At 44.1% G+C, this 10,531-nt stretch overlaps 1 protein-coding gene across 1 annotated transcript in view; it reads left to right on the forward strand.

Annotated features, from left to right (window-relative positions):
- Nucleotides 1–10,531, forward strand: part of magi3b (membrane associated guanylate kinase, WW and PDZ domain containing 3b) — a 118,321-nt gene that overhangs the window by 104,266 nt on the left and 3,524 nt on the right. Inside the window, exons 10-19 of the mRNA XM_076096758.1 lie at nucleotides 683–1,330; nucleotides 3,286–3,317; nucleotides 4,023–4,188; nucleotides 4,267–4,361; nucleotides 4,513–4,720; nucleotides 5,885–6,067; nucleotides 6,915–7,100; nucleotides 7,562–7,658; nucleotides 8,531–8,636; nucleotides 10,386–10,523. Of these exons, the coding sequence (XP_075952873.1) occupies nucleotides 683–1,330; nucleotides 3,286–3,317; nucleotides 4,023–4,188; nucleotides 4,267–4,361; nucleotides 4,513–4,720; nucleotides 5,885–6,067; nucleotides 6,915–7,100; nucleotides 7,562–7,658; nucleotides 8,531–8,636; nucleotides 10,386–10,523 (1,859 nt within the window). The remainder of the gene's footprint in view (nucleotides 1–682; nucleotides 1,331–3,285; nucleotides 3,318–4,022; nucleotides 4,189–4,266; nucleotides 4,362–4,512; nucleotides 4,721–5,884; nucleotides 6,068–6,914; nucleotides 7,101–7,561; nucleotides 7,659–8,530; nucleotides 8,637–10,385; nucleotides 10,524–10,531) is intronic.

The raw sequence follows: 10,531 nt of genomic DNA on the forward strand, positions 1-10,531 counted from the left end.
GCAATGCTTAAATCTCACGTAGCTGGTTGGAAGATCTATGAGCTCATAGCTTCTAATTTCTGCGGAGTTACAAACAAATCAATTTTGCAGCCAACTCGTACCAGCTGTGCTACCACGATGCATCTGGAGGTATTAATTTGACCTCTGTAGTGATTATTTAACCTAACACTGTCCCACGAGTTCAGCAAGATAATAACAACAACGCTAGCTCTATCAAGGGTGTAGTTTTATAGCAGACTGATTATGGTGGGTGTGAAGCCATGTGATGGCTTTGTTGTTTAGTTTCTGATCTTGCCATTGCCTTGCGGCTGCCTTGGTAAATCAACAGCTGTGAGCTCTGTGTGATGGTTACAATGGTACGTTGTGACAGAAATCTACACCCGTCGCCCGCCCGTGTAGCTGTGGCAGAGAGTGCTGTTAAGGTCTGTTCAACAATAGAGCATGGGAAGGAGGGACAGGAGTAAAGTGATGGTAGACTGAAGGAATACAAGGATAAAAGGAAAACTAAGAGGTAACGGAAGTTGCCAAAATGAAAATATGAGAGAGCAGCGAGGAGAAAAAGGGACATTTTAGAAGAAAGATCCATCTGACAAAGGAAGGAATAAGACATGTAGAGACGTGATGTCTGGATTAAATACCAGAATAGAAACTCCACCGCCAATTTCTCTCTTTTCCGTTTCAGGTGATGTCATTGTTGAGATCAACGGGATGTCTGTGCTGGGCAAAACCCATCCAGAGGTGGTGCAGATGTTCCAATCCATCCATATCAACCAGTATGTGGACATGGTTCTTTGCCGTGGCTACCCGCTCCCTCCAGATGTGGATCTGAGCAGCGACGACCCTCTCCCGCCTCCCCCTCCCCCACCGGCCACCCAGCCCCAGCAGGCCCTGCATGGCGGAGAGGTGGTGACAGCCGTGCCCCTCATCAACGGGCAGCCGCTGCTCGTGAAAGGCGACGTCCTCCACGGCTCCTCTCAGGAGCTCCACTATGTCACCACGGACGCCATTGGCCGGCCCGTCGTGGCTGCCTTGCCCAACGGGAGGCAGGGGGAGCGGGGAGAGTTGGCCGCGGGGATGTTGCAGCCAGAGCTGGTGAGCGTGCCGCTGGTCAAGGGGCCCGGAGGATTCGGGTTCGCCATTGCTGACTGCCCGCTGGGCCAGAAGGTGAAGATGATCCTGGACGCCCAGTGGTGCCGTGGCTTGCAGAAAGGAGACGTCATCAAGGAGATCAACAGGCAAAATGTCCAAACGCTCAGTCACGCCCAAGTGGTGGACATTCTCAAAGACTTGCCAGTGGGCAGCGAGGTTAACGTGCTGGTGCTGCGAGGAGGTGAGAGACTGTTTGTCGTCTGACTGTCTGTGTATCTATCTATCTATCTGACTGAAGACTGAATGGCTGTATGACCATGTGATGTTTCTCTCGCTGCCAGTGTGTCTCATGAATTATTTCCACTGCATGGTTTAGCTCGACTTGACTTTCTGTCCTGGTCCCTCTATTTCGTTTGTCCACTGTGGATAGTGCCCACTGTAGGTGTGATTCTCAGCTCATCGCCAAAGCGACTCCTGCTTGAAACTGCGGTCACGTCATCTTCAGCGCGGAACTCGCTGAACATTTTCAACCATCTGACCAATCAGTGGTCTGCAGTTATCTAACTCCTCATTCTAGTATAGGCGAGGTCAGCGTGCTGATACTGACGGGAGGTGAGGTGGTGCTGTGGCTTGTTTGGGGGCTGACCGCTCACTGTTGTTCTGTAAAAGCCCGGGTGATGCCACTGTATCTGCGGTCTGTAGGTCACCACACCAGAGACTGCTGCCCTTTTTTTTTTTTAGCTATATAGATCCACCTGCACGTCCGTAGCTGTTGCATTCAATGATCCGACTGAGCCCTAGTTCTTGCCATCGCATTGCAGCGTCTTTGTTTTTTCAAACTGTACGTCTCAAGCATTCCTCCTGGGTGTCTTCACTCAACCCTGGCTCTGTTTATGACGTCTCCCACGGAGGCGTAACGCAGTCTGTTACAATTCTGAGAGGGAATTACATAAGCGTGGGGCTGTGCTTGATTCAAAAGGAGAGAGGGAGGAGGGCAGGCACCCTTCAAATGCCTCATCTCCAGCCGCCCCGGGGATTCACTGCGTAAATCGATGAACCCCGGATTGGCTTTGATCAGCAGCGGAGTGCAGGGGACTTCTAGATGCCTCTATAGCCATGGCCCCTTAAAGAGCCATGGCTAAATGTCTATAGAGGGAAAGTCCCAAGGGGCCTCCACCCCGTGGCCACGCCCCAACCCTCCTCTCTCCTCTCCCAAACACCCACTCGCCCTCTCTGCTGTGCCACCATCACCATGTCCTACTCCTCTGATCCACTGCATGACCCCACAGTCCCCACAGAAGCAGAGCTGGGCTCAGCCTCACCCAGCCTCCCCGACCGAAGAGCTAATGCCAGATTTAACCCTCATTAGACAATGGCCTTTGGCTTGGAAGAGGATCCCTGTGTTTGTGTGTGTGTGGTGGGCATCACTGAGCAGAAGAAGAGTGCAGCTTAGCTACAGGATGGGAGGAAAAGAGTGGGTGCGTTTCAGGTGTGTGCCTATTGCACTCGCCTTTTTGTATACCTTTGATGATCCTGATGCTGGATTGGGAATTTTCGAAGTGAAGCGGAAAAATGCCGCTGCGTCTCCCCTTTTACATCAGGCTCCATTAACCCCTCATCAAGCCAAGTGTTGGTCCGGCCCCACAGGGCTGCCGGCACCAGAGGAGTGTTTGTTAATCCAGTTAATGCGGGGAGTTGAGTGGGAGGAAAGGGGGTTGGGGAGTGTTGGGGAGGAGGGGGCTGTAAGAGATGATCTGTAGGGAACCATCTGAGCGCTTGCGATGGAACGTGTGGGTGTACTGTACAGCGAACACAGAGAGAGAGAGAGAGGAGAAGAGAATTATCGCTCATTGAATTATATGCATGAATCTCTAATGCACTCACCCGCTTCCATATCCCTGCAGTGGGCTTCCACTATGTAGTGAGCACTCCAGCACATGTACTACCTTTATATTCCCTGTGTATCTTTTAATCGCACATGGATGCTTGTTTCCTAATGGAGCATTCTTTAGTGAGTACACACCTCTTGAGTTTAGAGCAGCTCGGAGCCGGTTTATTTTTATGCTGCGCCGCTGCTGCTTCTCAGTCAGAGAGGCAGTGCCATCTGGTGGAACGGTGCTTCAGTGATTGTTGTCGTTCCAAGTCTTTTCTGAGTTTCTGACCGTATTCCTGTTGTCTCTCTGTGTCTCTCTATAGGTCAAACGTCCCCTGTGAAGAGTCTAAAGCCTGTGAGTAAAAGCATATCTTTTCCTATTTCCCCACTATTGTTTCCCCCTCGGGGACTTATCCCGCAATTTAATTGCAGAGCTTTTTGTCTTCCAGCCTAACCAGTAAAGCCTCTGTTGCATCGAATTAAATGATAGCAATACATTTGAATATTGATTATGTTTCTGGGCGCCTCCTTTTGTTTGCTCTGAAAAACGATCTTAATTACTTCCTTTCAGTATTCGTATTCTTAGGGCTATTGTCAGGGGATTGCAATGGTAATGAAGCATGGATGAGCCTCTTTAGATATGGTGGTATTATTAATACCAGAGTTTTAGATAAAGAAGTTGCCCTTTCTGCCTGAATAGGCCTGCCACGGGGAAAGCTGTAGTTCCTCCCGTGGATTTTAAATGACATTAAAATCTCATCGCTTAGCCTTCAAAACAATTGAAGGAATGTAAAGGGAAACAGCCTATGTTGAAGAAATTAATAATAATAAAAAAAGAGCCAGTGAAGTGACCTTTGCCACTTCTGATAATCTATCACCATCACATGCTCAGCCACCTCGTCGGTCCGGGATAATGAGATGTAGAGACTATATATAAAATGTGTGATGTCCTTCATAGGAGAATACTAAAGGATGTGCGATCTAATGGTAAATTGGCATGTTCAAAAACAGTGATGCTTAAAGAAATGTGAGTGTTAATGGTACATGTATTTCTCTTCAGAGACAGGAAATGACGGCCAGCACAGAGTCTTTGGATGCTATCGTAGACTCAGCCCCCCAGGCCCTGCCTTACCACTCCAACACGAGCACCCTGCGCTCCGCCGACTCCCCCAAACGAGATGCCACAGAGATGTACCTGAAGTCCAAAGCCCTGCTGGACAGCAGACGTAAGTGAAGACCAACACGCCATCAGATGTTCTCAGAAGTTGTTGTTTTTTAACCTTGATCCCTCACCTCATCCACAGAGCCTCACACCAAAGACATAGATGTTTTTCTAAAGAGAGACATCGAAACAGGCTTTGGCTTCCGTGTTCTGGGAGGAGAAGGTCCACAACAGCCAGTAAGTAGATAGAACACTCTTTGTATGCATGTTTTAAGTATTTTAATCTCTATCATAAAGAAAGCTGTTGATGCGGATTCATTTCTTATGCGTTAATGAATATTAAATGATCTATTTCTTCAGTTCTGCGTTCCTACTAACCCTCTGTCAGAATGTTTTCCCCCAGGTGTACATTGGGGCCATTGTGCCCAACGGAGCTGCAGAGAAGGACGGCCGCCTGAGAGCTGGAGATGAGCTCATCGGCATCGATGGCGTGATGGTTAAAGGTCGCTCGCACAAGCAGGTGCTGGATCTGATGACCAACGCTGCCCGTAATGGCCAAGTTATGTTGACTATACGCAGAAAGGTCATCTACAGAAGTGAGTAACAAGCAGAACAGCATCTGACATGGCTCTCTTAGTCTTACACCTCAACAGAAAATTACAAGCGACTACCTTCTGAATTCAAGTTTCTCTATTACCCCGAACTAAGACGGGGTTTATTGCCATGTTAACTCATCGTAAAACGCACTAAGCTAACTCAAACTCACCAAACACGTCTTGGTTAGTCTTTGCACTGTTCCGACAATCAGAAACTCTGGTTTTGGTCGAAATCGATCCTTAATTCACAAAGTTAGATGTGAAATGATCCCGGCTCTACACGCTGTTTTTCCCCGCCCTGCTGCAGCGGCTCATTAGTGGCTCATATTTTGGGATGCCATTTTGCTGATGGAAACATAACTAGTTTACAATCCAAGCAAAGACAACAACGACGTCTTTTGAATGGCGTTGCGCCCCGCAGCTACTAAAACTGAAGTAGCACTCTGTAGTGCCTCTTTGCCTGTCACGTCACTCGAGGAAGGAAGAACAGCAGGTTTTGTAGCTGCTCTCCGAGAGACGGATATGATTGAAAATGAGTGAATTTTCCCTTTTATACATTCATATGTATTCACACAAAAGCGGTCTTTTGCTTTTTTTTGATTAAATAAACAGCGAGCCATCCTACAGTGTGTATAGATTATGAAAATGTTATATTGCTCTAAACACCAAATGTCTCATCGGGCTTTCCTGAGAAAAACAATCCTCAAGAAGGCACACAAGAAGTGATGCATTTTATATTTTTACAGAAACATCAGCTGTCTGATTGTTAATTATAGATGTAGCTATTAATAGTTGAATACAGAGAAACTGAGCACTGGACATGCTGTTTGTTTTCTCACAAGTGATCCCAGCCTCAGTTATGGATTCAGGGAAGAGAGGCCTCGCACAGAATGTTTGAGTAGTTGTCTCTCCGCCAACATACTCACCGGTAGCCACTGGCAACCACTTTCAGCATCCAGAATCTGTAGATCATACAGCTGCACGGTGACATCGGTTATACTATTCAGTTAGAAGACACATTTTATTTGCATATTTCTTGTACATAAACACGCATTTGGCTCCAAAAGGCTTCATAAAAAAAACCAGGAATGCACACACACACACACACCAATACAGAGTTGCACCAAACACAAATTAGTTTGCATCCGTTTCCATTTATTTCAGATGCAACGGAGGAAGAGGCTCAGGAAATGGCTCCAGTGCTGGTGAACGGTTCTCCCAAGCTACCTCGCCTGCCAATGCCCAGCGCTCTGGACCACGAGTCATTTGACATCACGCTCCACCGCAAAGACTCGGAGGGCTTTGGCTTCGTCATCCTCACCTCCAAGAGTAAACCGCCGTACGGAGGTGAGAGTCTGGTCCCTCAGATCCTGCATCGTCATTTTAAGATTTCCCTTATGAGCACAGATTTTCTTTATGAACACAGCACATTTCTTTGAAATTTTGATTTGTAGATGGAAATGTTTTTGGTCCTTCTGACAAGGTTTACTTGTGCAAAAATGGATGAGCCCACAAAAACTTAATTTTCATAAAATCATGAAGAAAATGCTGCAGTATATACACATCAAAGACAATAGGAGAAAGTAAATGGTAATGGTAAATGGTACTTGTACTTGTATGGTCTTCCGACCACTCAAACACTTTTACACTACATGTCATTCACCCATTTACACCCATTCACTGATGGCAGGGGCTACCATAATATGGTTTATTACAGGACTACCTAACCATTCATACCCATTCATACACCGCCGGCACAGCCTACGGGAGCAATTTAGGGTAAAGTATCTCGCTCAAGGACCGCCAATGCTCCAATTGAAGGACGCCACAGTCACCATTGAGCTGCAGAAAGACTCCTTTATCCCTGATTTCCTGGTGTCATAGCAAGATATAATATATTACAGTTTGTAGCAGTTGGGTTTAAGCTAGACAGTCATATGTGGACTGAAGAAGGAGACTCACCAGGGTTTTTGTTAGCTGGTTTGTATTTAAAATTGTAATCCAACATTGATGTGTTTCTCTTTTGTAGCAGATACATACTCTTGAAAGAAATTCAAGACATTAAACATAATTTAGTTAAACCAGAACAAAGCTATATATATATATACAGTATATATATATATATATATTTCAAGGTTTTCTCAACACCCACTCTATCTGGGTCTCAATGTCTCATTTCTCTCCATATCTTCAGTTATTCCTCACAAAATTGGTCGAATCATTGACGGCAGCCCCACCGACCGCTGCGGCCTGCTGCACGTCGGAGATCGTATCTCGGCGGTCAACGGGCGCTCCATCATTGAGCTCTCTCACAACGACATTGTTCAGCTTATCAAGGAAGCCGGCAGTGTTGTCACCCTCACTGTGGTTCCTGAGGATGGTGAGTGTCTCTGCAGTTATTAGAGTGGGATGTTGGTCCTGCGATCGATTCGGCCCATTCTATTTTTAAACTTCATTGTCTGCAAGGGGGAAATTAGTTTTGCAGCCATCAAACCAATCAGCATAATAAAAAGATATGAATGTTTTAGTAACAGTATTAAGAATTTAGTTCTTAATGGAGGTATTTGAAATTTGAAAAGAAGGGGGGCCCCTGTTCCTCTTAAAGGATTGAGTGAATACAAATAATTAACATATTACGTCACTGTAATGCTAATGCATTTAGTAGGATATCTAAGTCTGATTATTCTCAAAATTGTTGCAGCCTAAATTGTGTTCCGGTTGTTTAAGAGAATTAAATGATGAACTTTTCTTTAGCTGAAATGAATATGTTGTAGAAGGATTATATATATATTGTATTGGCATTTTTTACACTGATGGCTGTAATGTCAAAATTCATTTTAGAATACAAGGGTCCTCCATCCGGAGCCAGTTCAGCTAAACAAAGTCCAGCGCTCCTGCACAGAGCCATTGGACCACGGTCCGCACTGCAGGATGAACGGTAAGCATCTGCTCCCACTCAAAAGAAATGAATTACAGTAAAAGCAACAAAAAAACAAAAACAAAGCCGACAGTCAGCAGTGGAAAATGACCTTTGAAATTGTTCAAACATCTTGTGCATACTAACTCTACTGTGACTATATTAACTACCCACCCAGTGCATAGCTGGCCCTTGGTTCGTACCCTGGAGAAGGGAATGAAGGCAATCTTGCAAGTCAATATTTGAACTCCCACTATTTGTTCCTTAAAAAGAACAAAATATCCCCAAGTGACCAACATGTACCTTTTATAAAACATTTTTACTTTCACATTAGGCCATACTGAGAAAATGATTGTGCTGCCTTTATGTTTTTTATCTCTAAATTGGAATGGCCAACTCCTCCTTCACCGCTGGTGCTCTGACTTATGACTCCCACCCCCACTTTTGCCCTGAGGAGGGTGTACACTGACAGGGAATGCAACTATAACTCCTCTACAATTGAACATAAATGGTTATGGTGATGGTAGTATTAATAGAATGCTTCTTGCCCGTACAAATTCTAATGAAAGCACTGTTACACTTAACATGAAATAAAGTGTGTGTACGTGGAGGAGGGAGGGTTGGCCCCAGAGCAAACGACGAGGGAAAATGTCTCTCAACAAAGACACCGGTGTAATAAACATAAACAGATAATAATGTGTACAGTGCAGAACATACAGCCCTAAAGAACAATACAGCATACAAATTAAAATATCAACACATGAAAAAGCCCCTATTTAATATCCAGCATTAAATTACATTTTAAGTTTTGCATAATGGCTTCTTGTGTTTGTGGCCTGCAGCATACTGTTGACTGCATGTGTTACTGCAGTAATACATCTGGGTTTTTTTAGTTACAACCTGGACCTGGAAGAGAAAAGAGACGGAGTCAACTGGTCTGAACACAGAACTCTTTCACATAGTGAGCAGGGAACGCTGTGTGTGACAGGACCCAACCAGGTAAGAAAGTCCTCTTATTCCTTCCACTATATGTTCCTCTTTATGACCGTAAACATAAAGATGTTTTGTTTGCTTACAATATAGCACCCTCTCCCAATAACATAAAGCTCTTTTTTGTTCCATACAATGCAGTGAGTTCATGCATACTGCGTTCATTGGGTTTTAATTCTGGAAGCACTTGTGTTCTTCTACATTTTTTATATTATTATTCCACCACATCTTTGGTCATTCAACTCCAATTTTCCAATGTAGAGACGTAATTCAAACTGATTCTTTGATTCAGTGAGGATATCTTTACTGTTAGTTTTATCATTCCTACCTTTCATACTTTCATAAATATTCCACGTTTTCTGCATTCGAATGAATGGACGAGAAGTTCAGAATTTAAAACTCTTTGTCTGTGAAGTACGGACATTCCCACTCGAATCAACGTAGCAGGATGGTCAAATGTACCGTAGCCAGTGCGACCGTTGCAGCAGGCTACACTTACGTATAAACGAAACCGGCTTCCGTTGCAGACTCACTGAGGCGAGGTTTGGCGGTAACAACAAAAAGAAGCAGTGGAGTTGTTATATTATGAAACGCACTCGTGTCACAGCGAAGGAAAGCAACAATTCAGTAACAACAAACGGACAGCTCATTTTCTGTAACCGGTGTAGCATTACAGCATGGTGGAATTAGCTAGCTAGCTAGCTAGCTAGCTTGCAGACAGCTGGCTAGTGTGTTCGAATCCAATTCACTTTCTATGGTTCCACATCTTTCATACATTCATTCAACTCAATATAATGACCTCAGATTTTTACGTTATTTGGTATTGAATGGAATGTTCAGAAACAAGAGTGTGTGAGTGTGTGAGTGAGTGTGTGAGTGTGTGAGTGTGTGTGAGTGTGTGAGTGAGTGGGGAAGAGCTGTAAAATCTTCCAAAGAATAATCAGAAACTTGCTCTCAGTCTCACAATTGTCACTCTTCATACATAATTTAGTGTCCAAAAGCTGCTGCATTGACTCATCGCATGAAAACTAAGACCAGACATGTCTGGATGAAATTGCTCTCATTCTCACATTTTTGACTCCACAAACGAAAGAAATCTACATCATCACAGACTTTCAGTGTTTGAGCAAGAATGCAGGGGCTTGAGGAGGTGCGCCTCAATTTAATTTCCATGAAATGAACTGTCTGACCCAGGAGTCACACATCAGTTACCATCACCACCATGGCATTCACTCTGCAGTTTCTTCAGAAATTGCCTTCTCCAATTAGAATTTCACATGATGTTACTCTCCGATCAATACAAACAAAGAATGAAGCCATTCAGAGAAGACTGGGGATCACTAATGGCATTTCTAATTAATAGAAAATGATCCAGACTCCGAGACATCACTAATCTAGAGGCAACTTTGTACTCAACAGACACAGACGAACAAAAAACAGTCAATCGTTAAAAAAAGGGTCTTTAAAGACATCTTCGATTGAAAGAAAACTGTGCCTTGAATGAAAATGTTTTTATCACGGAATTTATTCATGAAGCATATATATATATATATATATATATATATATATATATATATATATATATATATATATATATATATATATATATATATATATATATATATATATATATATATATATATAAGTATATATTTGCTGTTATATATATATTTTGTGCATTTGAGCGTGAATGTCGCCGCATGTCTCTGTTTGTCTGTATGTGCGCGTATTAATGAGTGTCATCTTTATGCTGTGCAGGGTTGTCTGACAGTGGAGTTAGAAAGGGGCCCTCGGGGCTTTGGCTTCAGTCTGCGAGGGGGAACAGAGTACAACATGGGCCTGTACATCCTGAGACTGGCTGAGGATGGAGCTGCTGAGCTGGACGGCAGGATCCATGTGAGTGC

The sequence above is a fragment of the Anarhichas minor genome, unplaced genomic scaffold (genome assembly GCF_050575085.1).
Source record: "Anarhichas minor isolate MPS153535 unplaced genomic scaffold, ASM5057508v1 ptg000023l, whole genome shotgun sequence".
In the NCBI taxonomy this organism is placed as follows: domain Eukaryota; kingdom Metazoa; phylum Chordata; class Actinopteri; order Perciformes; family Anarhichadidae; genus Anarhichas; species Anarhichas minor.